General features: G+C 48.2%; 1 protein-coding gene across 4 annotated transcripts in view; it reads right to left on the bottom strand.

Moving 5' to 3' along the window:
* The window catches only part of LRIG1 (leucine rich repeats and immunoglobulin like domains 1), a 123,053-nt gene extending 110,776 nt beyond the window's left edge, over positions 1 to 12,277 (bottom strand). For 3 of the 4 annotated variants that reach the window (XM_067043694.1, XM_067043695.1, XM_067043696.1), the window contains exon 1: positions 11,344 to 12,211. In XM_067043694.1, the coding sequence (XP_066899795.1) occupies positions 11,344 to 11,573 (230 nt within the window). In that variant the 5' untranslated portion in view covers positions 11,574 to 12,211. Of the gene's footprint in view, positions 1 to 11,343 lie in introns of all 4 variants that reach the window. The other variant, XM_059075570.2, reaches the window with a different exon arrangement.
* Between the last annotated feature and the right edge of the window lie 12,746 nt (positions 12,278 to 25,023).

The raw sequence follows: 25,023 nt of genomic DNA, 5'->3' as shown, positions 1-25,023 counted from the left end.
CCCTTTGGAAAAAACATACTCAAAATAAATGCTTATTTTTTTCCCCAAGGCTGTTCAAGTTTACATTTCTTTCAACCACCCCACAGTGAATGAAATGAAATTTAAATTTTCTCAAAAAATACTTATATCTTAATTTTTAAAAACCTATACATTTACAGATGAAGTGATATGCTTGGATCTGTTTTCCAAATGGAAGGGGGACAAGTGTATTAAGGCATAGCTCAAACAAGAGGAGCCATTATCATCAAAAAGAACACAGATTAGGGCTTCCCTGGTGGCGCAGTGGTTGAGAGTCCGCCTGCCCGATGCAGGGGACACGGGTTCGTGCCCCGGTCCCGGGAGGATCCCACGTGCCGCAGAGCGGCTGGGCCCGTGAGCCATGGCCGCTGAGCCTGCGCGTCCGAAGCCTGTGCTCTGCAACGGGAGAGGCCACAACGGAGAGAGGCCCGCGTACCACCAAAAAAAAAAAAAAAAAAAAAGACACAGATTAAAAAAAGCTGGAGAGGATGTGGAGAAAAGAGAACCCTGGTACACTGTTGGTGGGAATGTAAATTGGTGCAGCCACTGTGGAAAACAGTATGTAGGCTCCTCAAAAAACTAAGAATAGAATTACCATACGACCCCCGCAACCCCACTCCTGGGTATATATCAGAAAAACCAAAAAGACTAATTCAAAAAGATACATGAACCCCAATGTTCATAGCGAGTATTACTTACAACTGCCAACATATGGAAACAACCTAAGTGCTCATCAATAGATGAATGGATAAAGAAGATGTGATACACACACACACACACACACACAATGGAAATACTATTCAGCAACAAAAAAAGAATGAAATTTTGCCATTTGCAGCAACGTGGATGGACTTGGAGGGGCATTATGCTCAGGGCAATAAGTCAGACAGAGAAAGACAAACACTGTATGATATCACTTACATGTGGAATCTAGTGGTTACCAGTTGGGGGGGGGCAATATAGGCCGTGGGGGAATGAGAGGTACAAACTACTGGGTACAAGACAGGCTCAAGGGATGTACTGTACAACTCAGGGGATTATAGTCCAATATTTCACAATAACTATAAATGGAAAGTAACCTTTAAAAATTTTATTATTAAAAAAAACCCACAAGCCATAAGCTGCTATTTGTTGAGGGCTGGGGGATGGTACATAAAATTCATTACATTATTCTGTCCACTTGTGTAGATGCCTGTAATCTCCCTAATAAAAAAGGTAAGAAAAAAAACACCCTACACCAACAGAAGAGACTTAGTTTTTTAAGTTCTTGGCTGCATATCTAATGTTCCCTTAATTCAGAATTTTTTTTTAAAATCAGACTTTTCAGATCTTCCCCTCACTAGAAAGAGAAACTGTGGGACTTCCCTGGTGGCCCAGTGGTTAATAATCTGCCTGCCAATGCAAAAGACACGGGTTCGAGCCCGGGTCTGGGAAGATCCCACATGTCGGGAGCAACAACTACTGAGCCTGTGCACCTACAGCCCGTGCTCCGCAACAAAGAGAAGCCACTGAAATGAGAAGCCCATGCAACACAAAGAAGAGCAGCCCTAGCTTGCCACAACTAGAGAAAATCCAGGCGCAGCAAGAGAAGACACAACACACACAAAAATAAATAATGAGGGGGGAGATGAGGGGGAGGGGAGGGGGGGAGATGAGGGGGAGGGGGAGGGGAGGGGGAGAGGGGAGGGGGGAGGGGGGGAGGGGAGGGGGAGGGGGGAGGGAGGGGGGAGGGGGGAGGGAGAGGGGGGGAAGGGGGAGGGGAGGGGGGGAGGGGAGGGGGGAGAGGGGAGGGGGGAGGGGGGAGGGGGAGGGGGGGAGGGGAGGGGGGGAGGGGGAGGGGAGGGGAGGGGGAGGGGAGGGGAGGTGGAGGGGAGGGGAGGTGGAGGGGAGGGGAGGTGAAGGGGAGGTGAAGGGGAGGGGAGGGGAGGGGAGGTGAAGGGGAGGGGGAGGTGAAGGGGAGGGGAGGGGAGGTGAAGGGGAGGGGAGGAGGTGGAGGGGAGGGGAGGTGGAGGGGAGGGGAGGGGAGGTGGAGGGGAGGGGAGGTGGAGGTGGAGGGGAGGGGAGGTGGAGGTGGAGGGGGAGGTGGAGGTGGAGGGGAGGTGGAGGGGAGGTGGAGGGGAGGGGAGGGGAGGGGAGGGGGAGGGGAGGGGAGGTGGAGGGGAGGGGAGGGGAGGTGGAGGGGAGGGGAGGGGAGGGGAGGGGAGGTGGAGGGGAGGGGAGGTGGAGGGGAGGGGAGGGGGAGGGGAGGTGGAGGGGAGGTGGAGGGGAGGGGAGGGGAGGGGAGGGGAGGGGAGGGGAGGGGAGGTGGGAGGGGAGGGGAGGTGGAGGGGAGGGGAGGTGAAGGGGAGGTGAGGGAGGGGGGAGGAGGTGGGGAGGGGAGGTGAAGGGGAGGGGAGGGGAGGGGAGGGGGAGGGAGGGGAGGGGAGGTGGAGGGGAGGGGAGGGGAGGGTGGAGGGGAGGGGAGGGGAGGTGGAGGGGAGAGGGGTGGTGGGGAGGTGGAGGGGAGGTGGAGGGGAGGGGAGGTGGAGGGAGGGGAGGGGAGGTGGAGGGGGAGGGGGAGGGTGGAGGGGAGGGGAGGGGGTGGGAGGGGAGGGGAGGTGGGGGAGGGGGGAGGGGAGGTGGAGGGGAGGGGAGGGGAGGGGAGGGGAGGGGAGGGGAGGGGAGGGTGGAGGGAGGGGGAGGGGAGGGGGGTGGAGGGGTGGTGGGGGTGGGGGGTGGTGGGGGGTGGAGGTGGAGGGGAGGTGGGGAGGGGAGGGGAGGTGGTGGGGAGGTGGGGGTGGGGTGGGTGGGGGGGGTGGGTGGGAGGGGGTGGAGGGGTGGTGGAGGGGAGGGGGAGGTGGAGGGGTGGGGAGGGGTGGGGAGGGGAGGGGAGGGGTGGGTGGAGGGGTGGGTGGGGTGGGGTGGGGGGTGGGTGGTGGGGAGGGGTGGTGGGATGGGGTGGGGTGGGTGGTGGGGGTGGGGAGGGGAGGTGAGGGGTGGGGGTGGTGATGGGGTGAGGGGGTGGGGTGGTGTGGTGGTGGGGTGGTGGTTGGGGGGGGGGGTGGGTGGTGGGTGTTGGGGTGGGGTGGGGTGGGGGAGGGGTGGGGGTGGGGGGGAGGGAGGTGAAGGGGAGGTGAAGGGGGGAGGGGAGGGGGGGGAAGGGGGAGGGGAAACTGCCAATCAATGAGTAGCTGTCACTCCCCAGGCAAAAGCCCCGTGTGTCAATGTCTTTTCATACAGCCCAAAGTGCCACTTGCTGGGGGTACAAATGCTTTCAAACGAAGAGCAAGGCCACTACAAAATTTGGAACTAAAGTGAGATTATCCATTCTCCAGTTCTAAAGTGCTCAATTCTTCTCATTGTATCTAACAGGCTATCATCAAGTAGGTCATCCAGCCAGAAAGAATTTATCAGTACAATGTATGCCCTGGCCAAGATAAGCGCCAGGTTACTTGAATGGCAAATTATAAACTGGTGAAGGAGCAAAGGACAGGAAGTGAGGAAGTGGAGGTGGGGGAGGGGGACACTTGCTAAATGCTGTATAAAGGAGTCCTAGAAGATGAAGTTTGTGTGATTTGTTTTTTAATCAGGGGAAAAAAAATACCCTCCATTATCTTGTTTCTTAGCATTTAGGCAACTCTACTGCAGGGCAGACCCTCACCATTCCATTCATTTTCTTCCTAATAATAAGACAACTTGAGAAAAAAAAATATTTGCAGATCATAAAAGATTAGAGACCTGGGCACCATAAAAGTTTAAAGAATAATCAATGCAAAAGTGCTTAAAAAGAGACAGGCCATGCTTTCTTTAAACTCTCTGAATGCCACCTTTTGCCAAAATAAACTGAACAAGCAGTGATTGGAACCTGCATCCTGGTTCATAAGGAAACCAAGATGTATTAGGACTTGCAGAGATGAACGGATTGGTTGTTCACACAATGGGCTTTACCGGTTATGCTAGATTAAATAGTAATAAAGACGCAAACAATCGGAGCCGTTCATGTGGGCAAGGCTGTGAATCATGGCCATTCACGGGGGAAGGGTTGCAGGTACAGGTGCATGAGCAAAAGCAAATGGCTTTTCAGGTGGCATCCTTGCCAGATTCCTCAGATGACCCTGTGCTCACTGCCTGTGTCCCCTACAAAGTTACTGTACAATGGCAAACAAACCAAAACAAACGAGAAATGTCAGAGCTCTCCAGCTCTCTGCACACAACCCCACAATCATCTCCCCTCACACCTCCTCCCCCAAACATTTCCAAAGAGAAGTGGGTACAGCGCAGGATTCAGCCATCCCCAGCCTGCAACCTAACCCTTGATTGGAAGAGCACATCTGCATGTTTCCGAGCAATTGACTGAGCATCTCACAGGGCTCAGTTTCAATGAAACCCTGGGAAATAATGGGATAAAATTATTAGTTTAAGGGCCTCTCACTTCCTGGCTTCCTTCCCATACCCCACCCCCCAGAAGGGTAATGTTCAGTAGACAGACGTATTTGCACAACTGGAATACATTTATAAACCACCTCAATCATTTTTGCTAATTGCATAATTCATATAATTTTTTGCAACTGTTCATAGCTTCCCCCTTGAATTTGTCTGAGCTTCCCAAGGGCACATAGAGTTTCACTCTACACATACCACCAAAAACTTGACGGCAGAAGGCTGTTTGGGTTGTGAGCCCTGCCACCCGCTTACGCCAAAAGAGATCTTCATTATCGGAAAAGTAAACTTTTCCCAGGAAGCCTCTGTCACCAGGAACTCTGACTTGGAGAGACTTGCCATGAGAGGATGCAAAACGTGAGTTACTGGGGCCTTAGCCTGAGGCGGCTGATTCACACTGGACTGGGCTGAATACATGTGTCACCTAACAGTCTTCACAGCAGCTTAAGATAGAATATCATGATCCCCTTTTTAGAAACAAAGGGAAGAGGTTCGCCACAAATCACACACACAGCTGTAGGGTTGTGGAGCCAGGAATGGACCCTAGAATTAATTTCCAATCTCTTCATCACTATTCCCTAGTGAATGGTGAGCACTGGGTGTGATCAGCAGGGATGAGGCATCCAAATAATTAACACAGTAAGAGTGAAGAAAGGCTTTGCCCTCACCGGGCAAAGCCCCCATCAATAACCCAACCCAAGACCCAGCGTACAATCGGGCATCAAACGCCCACCCAGAGGACAAAGGGAACACCTGAAGGCAGGACACGAAAAGCACGAAACCCAGAGAAATAGGGAAGCAGCTTTTTAAAAAAAAACAGAGCGACTTTTATAAGCAGACTGGGTTTATAGCTTGCGTTTCAGAAGATTATGCGTAAAGTACTTATATTGAAACCACACGTAAAGTATTAAATTATATAAACATATTAGTATAGAAATGCATAAAGCATAAAGCCTTTGGATAAGAAAAATTAATAAGCATGCCCCCACCAAAAAAGAAACGCATAAAAAACCAAAACCAGAGGGCTTCCCTGGTGGCGCAGTGGTTGAGAGTCCGCCTGTCGATGCGGGGGACACGGGTTCGTGCCCCGGTCCGGGAGGATCCCACATGCCGCGGAGTGGCCGGGCCCGTGAGCCATGGCCGCTGAGCCTGCGCTCCGCAACGAGAGAGGCCACAACAGTGAGAGGCCCGCGTACCGCAAAAAAAACACAAAACCAAAACCAAGGTACAAATTGGCAACTTTCAATTAGACCACAGATAAATCACAGTATTCATTTTTTCTGTAATCCTGATTTAACTATTAATTTTGCTTCATGGCAACAATGGTCTATCAAGTCCTTCAGTAGAAAATTTCTCAGCCTTAGTCCTATAATTAGCCAATTATTAGGTAAGTCTGGACTACTATTCTAAATCCTGCAGTTATACAGAAAAAATAACTCCAAGAGGGTTAACTATTGTGAAAATTTTAACCTCTGGTCTTCAAAGTCTTACTTCTTTCCGTGAGGACATAAAAACAGATCTGAGTTTCTGACAGATTCCCACACTTTAATGTGAAACGAAAGCAGCAGACAGCCACAGTACTGACAGACACCATGAACTGAAGCCAGGAGGTAGATGGAATGGACCCACAGGTTCAATGCCATGCTTAAGTCATTAGAAAACACCGCTATAACGGCTCCTAAATTCGCCACCGGCCAGGGAACATTGGAGATTTTTAGATACTTCTCCTCCTCTGCCTGGGAATTTTCCTCCCACCTCTCCTCCCTCCTGTCTCAAGACAATGCCTTCAGCCTTTGAAACTGCATCCATTGTAAACAGCTCTGAATATTAACACAGCCCAGAGCCCTGCTCTAAAAGACCCCCAGGGTTTCAAGTTGCAGTTGCCGAGGAGGGGGGGAAGGTCCCCAATGAGTTAATATCACCAAACGCACTCACAAGTCTTTAAAAATCAGGCTTGCTCATGAAACTTGAAGTCTCTCAACTTATGGGGTAAGTCAGAGGAATCCCTTTGAGTTTTAAGCCAACGACCTTGGTACCACGAACATCCTTGATTGCTTATAGCGACTTTCAATTCTACGAATCCCGTTCCCAGATTTCTCTCTCTGGTGTCACTTTTAAAATAACCAATGGCTATTTTAAACAACCTCCTTCCCCGGATAACAGACCTCCCGGGCTACAGCAGGTGCACAGAACTGGGCCGGGGGCATTGTTAAGTCACACAAAACCCTAGTAGCTCTCTCGCATTCCTGTCCGCTCTGAAAGAGAAGATGCTGAAAAGCCTTTGCACCAGGGAGACACCTCTGCAGAACGGGGGAGAGGCCCTTTCATTGTGAGCTCGGTGTTTGAGGGAGAGAGAGGTCAGCCAGAGGCCATCCCAACGTGCTCAGGGAAGGCTGCGTGGGGAACTCAGGCCAAGGCATTAACACGGCAGGGAGAGAAACTTGCGGCCCCTGGAGCAGGGCTGGTGGGCCCGCGCATCCGGACATCCACTGGGAACCAGCTCTCATTACTCTACACTGAATCATCATCTTCCTGGAGATGAAGCATTACTGCCGACAATACATTCAAAAGTCCAAAGGTTGGGAAATCTGGTGACCCAGTGTAACTATGGAAAAGAAAAGCACGCTTCTTTTTAACACAGTCCCTTGGAAAGGTGGGGCAAATACAGCACTGACATACGTACCCTAAAGGCAAGAGGCACTGAGGGCCAGCACAGTTCATTTGTATTGGGCCCTGGGGGTCTCCGCGCACTTCCTAATTTCACAGTCCTCAAAAATTAGATTTTATGGCCATAATTTCATATCAGAGGGACTTAAATCCTGACCCTTAAAAAGGCAGCCAATTTCATTTCCCAGACTTGCCCTCAACTCAAAAAAAGTGTCAGAAAACTCTTAACAGAGAAGTGCTCCATCATACAGGGGAATTGAGGCCAGGCTTGTGACACTTGTTGCAAAGAAAAGGACTCTGAGCTCAGACTAAAGCGGCCCAAAACTTTAAAAGCACTTGCACTTTTCAGATTTTCCCTCTGCCCGTTACCTCGTGTTCGAAAGGGCCCCTATTCAGAAAAACCCTTTGCCCATCCCCAGCAATCGGAAGATGTTCATGGTCTGCTGAATTCTTCTTAAGTGATACAGAGACTCAAAGAGGAAAATGGGCAGAAGGGAAGACCTCAGGGTAATCCAGACAAGAATCTACTTCTTACACACACACACACACACACACACACACACACACACACACACACACACACACACAAGAATCTCAGCTTAGCTTCTGAAACAATTTGGTCATCTGCACTTTAAATCTAATTTGCATAAACAGGATGGAAAGTATTTTCCAAACCCTTAATTCACAACACCCCGAACACCTGGGCCTTCCAGCACAGCTGTAAAATTTGAAAGACAAAGGCCCTCTATGCTTCCCAACTACAATGGCAACCACCACGGGGCCTCTGTTTTATTTTCTAATGTAATCATAAGCACCACTTTGGTGCCCAAACCAACAGAGGTTCGATTAAGTCACCCAGGTTCGGTGCTGCAAACACGAAGGGAGACAAAATACAAAGAGACCCAAATCAATACATCTGTCTTAATGTGGCTCAGAATAACCACGCTTGGTGACCTTTACGGGATGTCCTTGCTTCCAAATGCCATGTCACCTTCCTTCCACACTGAGAATGAGAATCATTTGTTCCTCTTCCAGGGCCTGCCTGCCTTCCCATCACAATCCCATGAGGTCGTCACTGAGCTGCCAGACCCTGTAAGCAAGCACTACTGTGCTCAACTTCAAGCCACAGACAAGAGTCTAAGGTAAATTGTGTCTAACGCGTCTTAAACAGCTTCTGAAGCCATGCTCTCCAAAACAATTTCAAAGAAAGCAAACATCTGAGTTCTAAGAAGTTCAACTTCTTCTAAGGTTCTGGGAAGTTGGAATAGGGAGTGACACTTCTGGGAGCTATTTATGAATGTGGTGGCTGGACAAGGCCAATCGCACCTACGTAATGGGACGGCAAACTCAAGTAATGGCTCAACTACTACAACTATAAGTTCCTGTGTTGAATAAGTTATCCTCAGGCCCTGGGAATGAACATATTTTCCTTTCTCCCAGCACCATTCCAGTTCTGCTATTCAAACTGCATTGACATCCACTATTAAAAAGTTTTACTTTCCTTATGCGGGGCTTAGGAGCAACTCCAAAATTAGATGCACTGTTTACAAAAGCAAAAAAAAAAAAAAAAAAAAAAAAAAAAAAATTCCATAAAGCCACAGGTCCCCTTCTATCTCAAACCCGCAGCCTGAAATTGTTTGAACTAGCTGCAGTAAATCTAGTTCATGGGGTTATAAACTAGCTCAAAGCATTTTCTAGACACAATGGACTCAGAGGGTGTAAACTTGGTGAAACTATAAGATATTTTATTATATCATAGACAGAGACTTTCTCCCCGAAAGTCTTACTGAATCATAGCCAGAAATTTAAAAAGATATAAATATCCTGATGCAAAATTTCAAATAAGACTAATGACTTAAATGGAGAAACCTGAAGTCTAGGGAAAAATAAAAACACATTTGCTTGCTTTTTCTTTAATTAGAAAAAACAACCTTCTCAAACATTTTTCAAAGGATATACATTCTGTACTGAATACCACACCGCCACATACGAACCAAAAGCCATACTACTCACATCTTAAAATTGAATCAGTTAACACCACCATCAGTATAATCAAGCCTAACTGAAGCTCAAGACAGCCAGTTTGGTATTTACTAATCATCAACTGAGTGAGGAAAAGAGAAAAGACTGCAATTTTAAAGGTATTTATGACTTGTGAAATGTCACTCCTTAGGCAGACAGAAAGCCCCCCCGAACAACCCGTAGTTTTGCTCCAGAAATTAAAGGGCAAGGCAAAGTGGATCTTCTGGCTATGGGAAAGTGAAAACAGAAGCCACCCTGTCCTCTCCAGGAAGCCACCACTTCTGAACTAAGTGCCTTCCCCACAATGCCACTGACACCCGGCATTGGGAGTCAGTCTTCCAACAGGTGAACACCTAAGATGTTAGTCTGATTCCACTCCCATGATTTAACTTTTTGAAAAACTAAGAGTACGTAAAGGAAAACCCACAATACCCAAGACACCACAGCTAAATACAATACTACCTAATGACAACACTGGTCGCTCTCCCACTACCTTCCACAGCCACCACCTGTGTTAACACCCACGCCTTGACCACTGGTTTTCCCTAAGGGGATGCCAAAGAAACAGCAGAATACTGAAGAGAAATCCTACACATCAGTCAACGGTCCAGTTTCAGAACTCTGTAGGACTGCTCACTAGTGACCCATGTGCAGCGTGGCCCAAGTTAAAGATCTGTGCCCCGCTCTCAAAGGTACAGGATCTTCACGTCAGAAAGGAATTAACTTCCCTTCTTTCCCTTCACGGCAACCAGATTCCCAGACCACATGTTCTTAGATCAAGCCACAGGTGTTGGTTAAAACCGGTGTCACCAGTTTTCTTTCTCTTTTTTGAACTGTGAATGTCCCGCCTGAGGTTACTACTGTGCCTCTTCTATGTTCTAGGAAAGATGTCCAATTATTCAGCTGAAAAGCAGAACTATTCAACCTAGGCCTCTTCTGGAAAGTACTAACAGTTCTGCAGAGATGTTAATTACTGATAACTGGACAGCATTTTGACTCATGGACTAGATTTGTCAGAAATTTTTAAAACCTATGACATTCTACCATGTTTACAGAAGTCTAATGTGGTGGTGGTGGTGTTCTCCTGCCAAACCTCCTGTAAGAAGTGTCCCACCAAGTCCGGATAGGCCAAAATCCGGACAGCACAGAAAAGAGCCTCTTGCGGGTAAAACACACTCTGCTGAAATCAACCCAGAGTCTGGCACCCTCTTCCAAAGTAGCACTACTCCAAGACTAATTTGCACCATTTATAGAGGAGAAATGCTAGAGGATGGGCCCCACTCCACTGCATCGTCAAGCCCAATGGGTCCCCTAGAGTACAGACAGGAAGGGTCTGGAACACAGTTCCCTAAAATGCTAACCAGGTGGAAAAGGACCAACTTCCAGCAGTCACAGATCTCCAGGAACTCTCAAAGCCCGATAACTCATGGAAGTCCTCCAGGGAAGGACTCAGAGGGTGTCCTTCTGTCCCGGGCCCGAGCCAAGTCAGGCCACCAAGGTCCCGGGGAGATGAGGAGGCGGCTACACACACTCTCACTAATAAATAATGTAAATGGAAGACTGGAGGCAAAAGTCACCTTCATTCATTACCCACTGGAAGGCCAAGCAGCTCAGACAACAGAGAGTTGGGTTACAGAAGAGAAAAAAAAGAAACACCCGGGGAGCCCCAGACAGACTTCCTCACTCTCTCCCCTCCAGATGTTTCCCACCCTCCACCCACAGACAAACACCCTCACCTCCTGACTCTTTACTCACATTCTCTTAGCTCCAGAATCCCACCCACTCACCAACTCCCAGATGGCCTTCCGAAGCCACGCTCACTCACCTCCAGACCCACACGACACTTTTTTCTCCTCCAGAAACTCAAGACCCACACTCGCTCACCTTCATACCCCATGACCCACGCTCGACCACGTCCTTCCCCCCACGAGGTACACTTTCCTCCTCCAGATCCCCAAGACCCACGCTCGCGCACATCCAGACCCTCACGAGACGCACGCTTTTCCCATCCCGACCGACTTCTTCGCACGCACGCCCTCTCTCCTCCGGACCCCCAAGGACCACCACTACGATCCCACGCGAACAGTCTTCCAGCTCGTTCAACTTCACATATAAGCAACTCAATCCGCACCCCTTTCCCGGGGAAACACCCCTGCCGCCCCGTCCCCAAATGACAGCGTCCCGGGGCGCGGGGAGGACGGAAAGGGAGGCACTCACAGGCTCCGCGTCCAGGCGGGCAGGTCCCCGGGCAGCGCCGCCAGCCCGCGCCCGCCGCAGTTCAGCGAGTCCCCAGCGCAAGTGCAGGCGGCAGCGCAGGGCGCCCGCCGGCCGGCCGCGGCCGATGCGGGCTCCAGCCGAAGCAGCACCAGCACCAGCAACAGCCAGTGGAGAAGAAGACAAGGCGAGCGGAGCGGGGCCCCGAGCGCTCGCCAGACCGGCCGCGCCATCTTGTCTGGAGCGCGCAGCGAACTCCCGGCGCTGGGGCTGAGAGGTCCGGGGCGACCGCAGGCGCGGGCGGGCCAGCGGGGGCTACGCTCAGCACTAGGCTCCGCGCCGGGACATGGCCGCCGGCACAAGTTCTCTCCGCGGCGGCGACTCCGGCGTTCAGCGGGCCCCCGGTGCCCGAGCCGCTCCGCAGCGCCCGGAGGGGGCCGCTAACCCCGCGCCCATCCGGGCCGACCCGCCCGTGCCCTCTGCGAACCCCACGGATCCGGGCAAAGGGTGCTTGGCCGGCGCTCCTCGTTCTCCCGCCGTGCTCCTGGCCGGGCTTCGGAGTCCCCGTGCACGCGAAGTGCTGCCGCCGCTGCGAGGAAGGCGCTCAGGCTCGCAGCCGGAGCTCTGCGCCCGTGGGCATTTTCCTCGCCGCTACGAGCGTCCAGCTGCAGACTCCCGGCTGGACGGCGCGGCCAACCCCGCACTGCTCCAAGGGCCCGGTGCGCCTCGCTGTCCCAGCGCCGAAGGCAGAGCGCGCGCACGCAGTTCCGGGCTTCGCACGGCTCCTCCGCTCTGCGCGAACCCCGCACACTTCGCAGCCGAACAATCAGCCGCTAGCAGCTCGCCTCCCCGGGGCGCAGCCCCGGCCGATCCCCGAAGCCCCGCCCCCAGCCGCTAGCCCTCGCACACCCCCTGGGCTGCTCGCCCCGCGGCCTCCAGCCGGCCCACGTTGGAGGCTTTGCAACAGCGCTCCGCCCCGCCCCCCGCCTGCTGCTCATTGGCTGACGGGGTCCTCGGCGGCCAGCTTGGACGCCCATTGGAGCTCTCGCCATGATCCCGCCCCTCCGGGCTCTCGGGCCACCCCGCCCCACTCTCTTTTCCCACCCAAGGTGTGAAGGGCGGGGGACTGGGAGGAGAAAGGGAGAGACGGCCTCCGGCTCTTAAAGGGGACGTGCTGACTGATGATGGAGAAGGGGGATGCGCACTGGGGAGAGGAGGAATAAAGGTATGCCCTCTGCGTTTAGGGGAGGAGAGAACGTTGGTAAAGAGGGTAACGCCCCCGCTTTGGAGCGGTCTGGCCTCAAAGTTTCTTCCCTCCTTCCCAGACTGCAAACAGGGCCAGCGATCGACAGCAAGTTTACACACCCATTTTCCAGATGCCCACTAGGAGCAAAGATGCAGATTTAAAACTTCACTAATTTCCTACTGATGGGGGCATCTTTAGTTATTTTATTACGGGTGGCCGCCTTCCTCTCTCACAACCTGGAGCTCTTCTCGGCTCCTGACTTGTTCTTGACCTCTTAAATCCAGCAATACGTCCTTGATTACCAAAATGAATGTGTACTGCATGCAGAAACCGAATCGCAAAGGTGTACACAGTCCCACCCCCATCTCCGCCCTGGTGAATCGAAGGGTACTCCTGGAAACACTCCAGCCTTCGACAAAGGGGTTGCTTTGTTTGTTTAAATCAGAGCGTTTTAAAGCCAGTTTTCAAGAAGCAGTACATCGAGTACCCCTCAGAGACAGAGTAAAAAGGCAACTAATAATTGTTACAAAGCTACTAACTTTGGCTCCTACTGATCCGAACATAGTAACCAAGTGTTACGACAGTGTACTGAAACAGTAAAGCAGGCGCTGCCCGGACGGACACACACACACACACACACACACACACAGAAAAACTTAAAAGACTAGCACCGTAAGATATAGCTGCTCCTATCCGCGTTTGGGTTTGCTGGTGTCTCATGCCCCTTCCCAAGAGTATGCAAGTCTCTAACATAACTGAACACATTGTCAGGAAAATTAAGCAAGTCATGTCTGTTGGAAAACATTTGTGCCAACAAATGAAATCTGACTTCTGTATTACAAAAACGAAAGGGAGATGTTCCTCTGAAAGAAAAAAAAAAAATTTTAAGGGTTTTGTCCCATTTTTGACACATTCTAAGGGGTTGCTTTAATTGAGATGTTAAAATTTTCCTCAGTCATGAGAGCACCTCTTTTCTTTAACCAAAATTGGGTGTGGGCTTGGTGGTCAAGGGGTTGCTGGTTTCCTTTCTTTTTGTTCCCTCCTTCCCCTCTTTATCCCCCTCCCACTTCTGATTTATTATGCTGTCAACTACTGGTCCCTCATTTTTTCCTTCCTTCCTCCCTTCCCCCGCTCTCCACATGATCTCAGTAGTAATGTCCAATGCAATGCTCAAATATGTGTGTAAATCAATCCAAATGTGATTCCCAAGAAACATTATCAGAAAAAGGCTGCTCCTGACCCATTCTACCTAGGGCTTTAACCAGCTTTTATGTTTCATTTGTGATCCACATTAAAATATACCTCCCACCTGGACAAGAAGAAGTATCTCTGTTATAATGCCTTTACGTAAAATAATAGTAATAAGAGGAGGGATGGGATTTAAATGACCCCAAATTGGTGTAGTCCTCTATGTCAAGGTTTCTTAAACTTTTCAAGACCGAAGAACACAAAACAGTAATTTAATGCAGAATACCCACAAACATTTCTTTAAACGAAACTGTCACACCTGCCTTGCCCCACCTCAGATGAAACAGCATTTGCAGCAGAAATAAAATGAACTCATTGAACCCCTTGAGATGTTGACCTAAAATTATCTTTCAGCTTTGTTCCATCATTGATATTGTAAAATGGATATTTATTGTCAAATGTTTTTCCAAATGCTTGTGGGTGCACCTGTGAGACGCTTCCTTGGAGGACAGGAGGATAGGAGTTGAGAATCAACAAGGTAAAGATGTGCTCACAAATCTAAATCAGCCCCTGTGGTCTGGTTACCACGCAGCCAGAGAGAAGGATACCAAAACCCAGGAACACTTGCAAGGACTGGGCGCCTGAGCCGTGGCAGTTCCCCTTGTCTACAGCAGAGCCTGAAGTCGTGTCTGCTCCCCGTACCATGTATGGAAGTTTGCCCATATACTAGCACCCTGCTTGTGATTGAAAGGAGAGCGTGGGCTTGGAGAGCTCAGGGGAGAATTCACCTGTGGCCACAACCTAAAATCACAAAGACCTGAATGACAACAAGGGCAAGTTTCTAAGGGAGTCTCTGTCCCTGCTTATAAAAGAGCAAGTACTGGTCCATTCAGCACCAAGTGACAGTTGATTTGGGCATTCTGGGTCCTCATTTTCCTCTACTGTCATTTCCCCGATTTTAAAGAGTTACTTATGCCTTAAAGGGGTCATCCAGGGATATTTCGGTTTTCCCATTCATTTTAATCTACCAGACACCAAACTCCAGGGGCCAGCATGGACTCAAATCCCCCTCAAAAATCACTGCAGGACCCCCTCTTAAAAACAGAAGCTCTAGCAGTTAATCATCCTAAACCCACCGAAAGAGACAAACCCCAAACCTAAATAGCCTGAAATGACCAAGCAGGAGACAAGCAAATGACAAAATAACAAGAAGGCAGATTGATCACATGAACTTTTTTTTTAAAACACAAGTTCCAGGGGACCGAATCATGGTGGTTTATGACCGTTCTAGGTGGTGATATTTGGTGGTTTTAAAGAATGCTGAGATTCAGACATGCTTTCTGTGAGAAGTGAGTTTACACCAGTACATTAAAACAGCACCAGGGCCGTATTCAGAAGACCTGGATTCTAGCCAAGCCTTGTTACCCATGAAACCTTTGCCCAATTATTTCCTTTCTTTAAGCCTCAGTTTTCTCAAATGGAGAACAAGGAGAATGGTACTTCTGACCTGAGTGCTAAGACAGTTAAGGAAGGATCCATTTTGATATAGGACCTGGGGGGCTTTATCAACTCCTTGGGGCTACATACATCGAAGGCTTATTTTTAAGGTATTATTGAACTTTAACTCTGAAAAAACTTGAGGGTCCAGGTACGTACCGTAGATGGGCAATCTTAGTAGGTGTTTTCAGCATAGAGGGATTTTTCCCCCAGGCGTGCCACAAAGGGTTAATAATTACCTATAAAACCACTGAAGACTTGCAGGGTGACGGACAGCCCTGCTTTGAGCCTGTTTTGTATCTCTGTTCCAAGGAAAATAAAGCTGTGTACTCATTAACTCCTTCCTCCTAATACTCCTATCAATGGCAAGGATGGGTAGACAAGGTAACAGACGAAGCTTAGGAGTCCAGAGATGGAATATAAGAAGAGACGATTTGGCGATTTCTCGGTTCCCCATCCCAACATTTTCCCTTTGGTGGAGGTGGGGAGACGTACGCTTTATTGTGCAATCTCTGGCTACTGGAATATTGCTTACTGCCCAAACGGTGCCAGGCTGCAGTCACTGCATTTCCACGGCAAGAATGGCCGATGTCTGAAGCTCATCTGGGCCCCTGCCAGTGCCCCCTTCCATTCCTACAGAGCAGCATCAACCATGGGCCCCAAACCACTAGAGTCTACCTTCTAACACAAACTAGACCCTGCATGCTTGTCCTTGCAATTTTAACTGGTTCACTGAGAGAATAAAGAAAAACTTTACGAAAGCTAGGAGCATTTCAAAATTCTGAGATTCTGGAGTGATGACTGCTGTAAGAGGCAGCCTCTTTGCTCCAATGATGAAGAGACGGGTAATTACATCATCACCAGAGGCCATGCCTCTCACTACCAACCTGCTGCCTTTCCAATTATCACTTGGAGCCACACATGCAGGAGGAGAGGGGTGGGAAATCAAAGTTTATGCTTTACTACCAGCAACTCGGAAGCAACACCTCAATGTATATAAAGAACAGCACATTTATCGTAACTGATAATAATAATTTCATGAAGTCATATGTTATATTTTTCAAAGCAAGGTCACATCATAACAACAGCTGTCATCTACAGAGCACTTATTCTGTATCTGTCATTTGGCAGAGTGTTTTAGGTACTTTCGCCATTGACTTAGAAGCTGAGAGAAATGCTCGAGGCCACACAAGCTAATAAGTAACGAGGCCAAGATTTCAAGCCGACTCTGAGGACACCAAAGATCCGTTATGACATTTGAGCCTCATAAACTTTGAATATGACAGTTATTTTTTTAAAAATAAAATTATTTATTTATTTTTAGTTTTGGCCGCGTTGGGTCTTTGTTGCTGTGGGCGGGCTTGTCTCTAGTTGCGGCGAGTTGGGGTTTCTCCTTGCGGTGGCTTCTCTTGCCGCGGAGCACGGGCTCTAGGTGCGCGGGCTTCAGTAGTTGTGGCACTCGGGCTCAGAAGTTGTAGCTCGTGGGCTCTAGAGCGCAGGCTCAGTAGTTGTGGCGCACGGGCTTCGTTGCTCCGCGGCATGTGGGATCTTCCCCGACCAGGGCTCGAACCCATGTCCCCTGCATTGGCAGGCGGATTCTTAAACACTGCGCCACCAAGGAAGCCCTGACTATGACAGTTATTATTGTTCCCACTTTACAGATGAGAAAGCCGAGGTTAAATGATGTGTCAAGGTCTCACAGGGTCCAGGATAAATGGAACCTTAAATCAAAGTTCCGTTTCAACCATCATCAAGCACGTTTTACATTCAGTAAATGTCTTAGGAGATGGGTCACGATGCTTGTTTCTCAAGGATCTTGTGAGAATGGATATAATTTCTTTCCTTTTCCACACTGGTGAATTGCTTTTCTGAACTTCCTCTCTGATTAATAAGCAAAACATTTTAAAGATAAATATACTGGCCTTTTCCTCCACCATACATGGCAGGACTTGGATAATAATAAAAGCTAATCATCACTGAGCACTTACCATGCGTGAGGCATTATTTCACTCTATGGCTTAATTTCACTCAAGTCACATATGAATTCTAGGAGGCAGGCATCGGAAAGATCATTGTATAGATGAAGATCCCAAGACTCTAGTCAATCAACTAACACAAGCCACATCCTCGTTAGCGGTTCAGGAGGCTCAAAGCCTCTGCTAATTAACAGTTAACTCAGCAGAACCACAGTTAACCCACCACTCTCTCAGCACTCTCTATTGGAATTGTTTTTTGTGTTTATCACACCTTCTAGACTGGCAGCTCATTAAGTTCAGAGCCTGAGTCTTAGCCCAGTTTCAGGCACATGGTAGGCATAGAGGCGACATTTTCTGCCTGACCTTTACCTGCTCTGTAAAGAAGGAAACGTATCATGCCCCCCCCTTGTCCCCCATCGTGTATAATCTTTCTCTTCCAATCCGTGCATCTACGCACCTAAAGCTTGTCAGAAACTCCAATCTCAGCTCCCATCCCAGGCCCTCTGGATCAGGAGCTGCTTTTAAACGAAGTCCCCAGGTGATTCGTTTGCACATTTAAGGATTAAGAAGCACCAGGTCACGTTATACATCCCATATACGCACCTCCTGTGACTGTCCTTCCCGTTGCTGCCACAAGGATAGACCACACTCTTCACATTCTATGCATTTTTATGTGCTTGTGTGTACGTTTTCCACATTTTCACAAGCCCTTAGTAAAATAATTTCCAAACTATAGGCAGGCATGTGGTTGGTATTATTGCCCCTCAGCTGAAGACCATTCAAAACATCTGCTGCCCATGAGATTTTTGGTCAAATCCTCTTGTGCCGTTCAATTCTCTCTTTCTTTGAGATGCATTCAGGCTAATAAGAAGCATTTGGAGAATTTTATGGCCTGTTATATTTGTTTCCAAAAGGACAGTTGGGTTTTTGACACATTTCAAATTTATCATAAATGTGTAGCCAGACATATTATACGCTTTTCACTGTCATTCTTATCCATGAGCTACATTTTTTTTTTTTTTGCGGTATGCGGGCCTCTCACTGTTGTGGCCTCTCCCGTTGCGGAGCACAGGCTCCGGACGCGCAGGCCTGGCGGCCATGGCGCACGAGCTTAGTTGCTCCGCGGCATGTGGGATCTTCCCGGACCAGGGCATGAACCCGTGTCTCCTGCATCGGCAGGCGGATTCTCAACCACTGCGCCACCAGGGAAGCCCGAGCTACATTCTTTAGGTAATCATTTAAATATCCTTATTTCCCTGAGGGAGTTCTGACACTCTTCTTGGATTTACACGCTATACATCAAAGACAAGACCCCCCTCACCAAAAAGACCACTGCTTTGTCTTATTTGAAGTGCATTAACTAAGACTCAGAGAAGGCAAGGATACTGCACAAATGGCCACCGATAATTTCTCCCATCAAGACGTGGAGTAAATGTCCCCTCCCTCCTTGAATCTCGGATGGTCTTGTGACTTGCTCTGATCAACATGATGTGGTAGAAGTGCCACCATGCCGGTTCTGACCTGTGTGAGCACCACACGAGCAGAGGTAAGCCAGCCCCACTGAACCCAGCCCAAGGTCCTGACCCACAAAATGGGAACGAATAAAAGCAGACCCTGTTTTAAGCCACTGACTTTTGGGGCGCTGGGTTCTGCAGTCGTTGGTATCTGAAACAACAATTGTGGCTAAGTGGACGTGCAATAAGACGCGAGTAGATGGGAGGGAGGGGGGAATAAAATCTAATCAAATAAACCTGTCATTAGGAGTGTCCAGAAAATTAGTGTTATTAGTTGACCTTCCCTGCATGTGTGTCAGGATCTTTGATTGAATGCAACACAGCAACTGGCTGACGCGGTTGAACAAAACTTCTTGGGTCATAAATATTCTGGCTCTTCAGCAGGCCACCAAACGAGCTCTCTTCCTCCCCGCTTGGAAATTTGAACGAGAGAAATGCAGAGTATCTGCTTATTTATAAAAGATAGCTTCTCCCATGTGGCTGGCAGCAAAATAAAATAACTGAAAGGATGAAATCATGGAAGTCCTATTCTATTCTTCCTGAAAAAAATCAAATAAGGCTTAAAGGGTTTACCTTACTTTTTTTTTTTTTTTTTTTTTTTTTTTTTTTTTTTTGCGGTACGCGGGCCTCTCACTGTTGTGGCCTCTCCCGTTGCGGAGCGCAGGCTCCGGACGCACAGGCTCAGCGGCCATGGCTCACGGGCTTAGTTGCTCCGCGGCACGTGGGATCTTCCCGGACCAGGGCACGAACCCGTGTCTCCTGCATCGGCAGGCGGACTCTCAACCACTGCGCCACCAGGGAAGCCCTACCTTACTTTTTATAAGAGACAAATGGATGAATCTCAAAAAAGTGGAGTCCCGGCCATAAAACTGACACTGAGGTAGGGAGTTAGGGTGTGGGTGTTCAGTAGGGGGTGAGGAAGGTAGGGGGTTGTAACTCTTGGGCACAGACTAGCTTACCCCTCTCCCCCAGATGGCTGTATGCTTACCTTTAAGGTCTGTAAGGCAGAGCTTACTGCTTCTTTGTGTTATCTTACACTGTTCTCCAGCTCTCATTCCTTAAGAGTCTTTACTGTGCGTGACCTCTGGGAGGGGCAGGGCTGCGCAGGGTACAAAGCCCACTTAGCGGACTCCCTGCCGTAACAAGCTGTGGTGCTGGGGACTGCAGGATCCCCAGCAGCTAGAACAGTACCAGATAAACAGCAAGTGTTCAAGAAACAGTGCTGAATGAATAAATGACTGGCTGACGGAATGCATGGTTTTCTGTACGTGAACCTCATTTTCCCATAAAGACCATGAGAGGCTCACAGGAAGCAAACACAGAATCACAGAGTGCTGGAAGACAAACGGACCTTTGTGACCATCTAGTGCCGTGGGTCAGGATGCACCCCAGACCTGCTGGATCAGAAACTCTGGGGTGGGGCTCAGCATCCCATGTTTTAACGACAAGAGGTTTTCATACGTGATGAAGTTTGAGAACCACCCATCTGGTCTGAACTCCTCATTTTACAGACCCAGAGAAGGCATAAGATGGCCTCAGAGTCACACAGCTAGTTAGAGGCTGGAAGTAGACCTAGTGTGACCAACCATCTAGATTTGCCCAGAACTGAGGGGTTTCCCGGAGAACATGACTTCTAGCACTAATACAGGGAAAGTTCTAGGTGAATCAGGACAAGTTGGCCACCTTACTAGAACCTGAGTTTTCAAATTCACATCTAGAACATTTTGCCTGCCATATAGCTAATTTACCTGACTACCGACTATGTGCTAGCGAATGACTTGAGCGCTCCAAATGCATCAACTCACTTAATCCTCTCAAGAGTTCGATCAGGTAGGAGCTATTATTATCTTCATTTTATAAAATATGGGCATACCTTGGAGATAATGCGGGTTCAGGTCCCAACCACCTCAATAAAGCAAGTCACGTGAATGTTTGGCTTTCCAGTGCACATAAAAGTGACGTTTTAGAGGACAGACGTGTGGTTGCCAGAGGGAGGGGGGGATGGAGTGGGAGCTTAGAATTAGCAGATGCAAACCATTATATATAAAACGGATAAACAACAAGGTCCTACTAGGTAGCACAGGGAACTATATACAATATCCTGTAATAAACCATAGTGGAAAAGAAAAAAGAAAAGGGATGTTTATCTATACTGTAGTCTGTTGAGTGTGTAATAGCCTTACGTCTAAAAAGACAATGGACATACCTTCAGTAAAAAATGTTACTGAAAAACACTAACGATCATCTGGGCCTTCAGTGAGTCATCGTACTAACATCAAAGATCGCTGATCACAGAGCACTATAAGAAATATAATCGTCATGAAAAAGTCTGAAATATGGAGAGAATTACCAAGACATGACACAGAGACATGAAGCGAGCAAGTGCTGTTGGAAAAATGGCACCAGTAGACGTGCTTGACACAGGGCTGCCACAAACCTTCAATTTGTAGAAGACACAGTCTCTGTGAAGTGCAGTAAAGTGAAGCTCAACAAAACGAGGTCTGCCTGTAGCATACTAAGGCACAGAGAGGGTAAGGAACTTGCCTAAGGTCACAGAGCCACGAAATCAGACTCCAGAACTCAAGCTCTTAGCCATCACTCTCATATACTTCCCAGTGGATTCCCAGCTCCTCTGCCGCTTTTCTCTTTTTAATCACAATCCTCTGTTTGTCTTCATAACACTTTTCACAGTTCGCAATTATTTTCACAATTTGTCAGTCAGCCTCTCTAATAGCAGAAACGGAGCCTGAGAGAAGGGACCACCGCTTGACCTCGCATTGTGCCTGGAACGGAGGCGGGCTGAGGACAGATGTGTTGAATGAATGTCATGGGCATGAAACACAGTAGGTTGACTGAATGACTGACTGATCAAGGTGAGTTTCCGAAAGAAAGGGGGTCTAATATTCACTGAATACCCACCGTGTCTCAGCCACCAGCCCAGTTAAAAGGTGGGCCGAACTTGCTTTATTTGACCCGGTGCGTTTCTTTTCAAGTTTTAGATATGACCTGCCTTTAGGGGTTAGGCGTCTGCTGACTGTCTTAATTTCTATTTCCTTCCTGCCCACCCTGACAGGCATTTCAGTTTGTAATTGAGATCCCGGGCTTTCTCTAACACAAATTCATTTATTCTTTACGACAAGCCTTTGTAGTAGGTATTCCCATCTACATGTTACCAATATGAAACCTGAGGCTTGGACATTATAGGCAACCTGGCCAAGGTCACAAGCTCCTAAGGACTCAACTCAGGGCTCACCCTTCTCCCCACCTCCATCCCTCCACCCCACGTCCCTCTTGGCCACTAGGGCCATCACAGGAACAAGAGGGCTATTGCGTTTCAGATAAAGCGTCCCTTTTACAAGGATGAGGCTTCTATGAAAGGAGTCTCCTCTTGCATTCCATACAGTCAACCCAGATGCACCTCAGGCTCTTTTAGATTGTTCTTTCCCGTGGCTGAGACACCCCCTCCCCGAGGAGAACATGATGTTCTGGAAGCTAAGGGGGAGAAACTGTCAGCCATGTCAAATACTTTCAGAAGGTCATAGTGAGAATTACAAACTGACTGCTGGATTTAGCAATACAGATTTCATCTGTCACCTTGTCAAGGGCACTCTGGGTGGAGTAAAGGTAACAAAAGCCTGATGAGACTGTTAAAGAGAGAACTGAAGGTAAAAACTGGGCACCATGAGGATAGATAAACAGTTTTGAGAATTTGTGCTCTAAAGGGGAACAGAAGAATGGATGGTCGCCGAAGAGGGAGAGAGAATCAAAAGATGAAAGGAATAACATGATATCTGCAACGATGGAAATATTGTTGTATAAAATGGGAAGAACAAAGAATGTACTAAGGAAGGGGAGAAATGTGGAGGTTTGAATTCAAGCGTTCATATATTTTTGAATAGGCAAGAGGGGATGGACTCTAGTGGAAAAATGGAGAGGTTGATCTTAGCTAGGACCACGGAGCCTTAAATAAGCTGGAAGGCAGATTATACGGCAAGGAAGCAAGTAGCTTTGTTGCTGGAAGTCTGCGGAGGCTTCTTTTCCTTCATGAAACAGGAGGCAAGATCCCTGAGAGAGAGAATACAGGTGGAGGTGTTTGAAGTTCAGTGAGCCATGACAAGGCATGAAAAAATCATCTCCGAGAGTGGGAGCGAGGGATGACCAGGGAACATATATGTCCACTCGAGGTTAGAGGGCGTGAATGAAAGCGGCCGCAGCTCTATGTGTCTCTTCAGTCCAATTCCTGTGCTCAGCTGTAGTCTGGTCCAGTACTGGACATCACCAGGACTTGGGCTTTGCCGGAAGCTCGTTATGAAGCAGTGAAGGGGTAGGGGGACTTGAGACTCTACGCTAAAGAGTAATTATAACAAAAGGCCATGATGTGTAAGCCAGGCAGTAAGGGATGTGAAGACAGTAAGGGGTGAGAGACCGTGAAAAGGGTGGTGTAGCATCAGAGGAATACGTCCCAGGGTTTGGAAGTCATTGAAGTCAGAGGGCTACAGCAAGTGAGCTGAGAAGCCTGACTGGGCAGGGGTTGCTCTAGTTGGCAAAGACTAGGCTGGAAATGACCACGGGAGTCAGCAGCTGAGAGCGTGTGGAAGACAGAGGTCTAGCCCTCCAGCCACGATTGAACGGTGAATGAAAGCAAAATCACTGGAGGTGATCTGATTTAAGACCTGAGAGGCCAAGATAATGCAAAGATCATTTATGATCTTTTATGAAAATGATTGTGACAATTACCAAGAATTACAATGAGAAGATTATTGAAAGAGTGACAGTGAGCCGGGAACTAACATTTTCAGGGATCAGTAGATGACTGCCACAGGGGGTGGGGGCGGTGGGTGGATGGGAGAATCTAAACTCATGAGTTTCAGAGCTGTAGAGATTTGGGAGAGGAAGGAAGGAGAATGGTCTGGAAGTGGCAACTAGGATCAAGAAAAACATCTACCCCACCTCCTAGCCCAGCAAGTGTGAGAGTAAAACGTAAGTGTGAGAGTAAAACAAACAAACAAACAAGCAGGCATCAGCCATTAACTTTCCCTGGAATTAAGATAAACAGATATTTGGCTAGACAGACATCAACACCAGAGGTCAACAGACTTTCCCAGTAAAGTGCCAGAGAGTAAATATTTTCAGCTTTGTGGGCCATAGAGTCTTTCTTGCAACTACTCTAGTAGGCCATTGTAGCTCAAATGTAGCTATAGATGATCCATAAATGAACAGGTATAACTACAGTCCAATACAACTTTATTTACAGAAACAGTCTGCAGGCCACATTAGGCCTGCAGGTGGAAATCTGCTAACCTCTGACAAATACTGCTGAAAAAAGCCCAACTGGGGGAAGGTCTCAAGAACAAAAACAGGACAGGTTTATTGAAAGACCAAAGATTAAAAAGGATTCAAGTTTAGGATCCTGGGTGTAAGCAGAGCGTCCATGTAGCGTTGTGAAGGTTGTACACTGCACAACCCCAGGGAGCACTATTCACATAGACTTCCAGGTCAACGACTACCCTAGAAGCTGTGCAGGGCATAATCCGAACGGTCACATATGACAGTCCTAGTTGCAAGAATAGTGACTGCAAGGATTTTACTCTAATAAAATGGTTGAAAGGATATCCCAGCTTGAAATGCTTTTGCCACTATTTCTAGAGAAACAGTAACTAATTTTATAGAGCATCTGCTTTGCCTCAGGCACAATACGTGGGGATACATAAATATTAACCTCCAGCAGCCCTGTAAGGTATATATTTTCCTCTTTTAACTTTGAGATTCAGAAAGGCTAAGCAATCTGCCCAAAGAACCCAGCTAGTAAATATCTAAACCAAGGTTTGCCTGACATCCAATTCCTTCTATACCTCTCTCCTTTCATATTGGTTACAAGGTTCGTTAAGGATGACCTAGTAAAGCATATATCAAAAACGTTTCTTCTGGAGACCTAATTAAGAATAATTACATGCCTTAAAAGACACTGAAAATACGGCAGGCATGCCAACAGGGAAGACAGTTCTTATTCTATCAATGTCTTTATGGATTTGGATTCTGTTCAGAAAAGCTCAGACTCAAAAGGTAATTGCTGGCAGTGTGCAAAACCCATCAGCCCATAATTAACATATGACAATTATTCGAATTGCCTCAAACATTTCTATGTTTTTAATTGTAGAGCAATTTGCCAATCTCATCATTAATTGGCAATTCATTTTTTTTTTTTTTTTTTTTTTTCTTTTTGCGGTACGCGGGCCTCTCACTGTTGTGGCCTCTCCCGTTG

This window comes from Kogia breviceps, chromosome 10 (assembly GCF_026419965.1).
Source record: "Kogia breviceps isolate mKogBre1 chromosome 10, mKogBre1 haplotype 1, whole genome shotgun sequence".
NCBI classification, from domain to species: domain Eukaryota; kingdom Metazoa; phylum Chordata; class Mammalia; order Artiodactyla; family Physeteridae; genus Kogia; species Kogia breviceps.
Note: the sequence above shows the minus strand (reverse complement) of the source record. Positions and strands in the feature narration are given on the sequence as shown.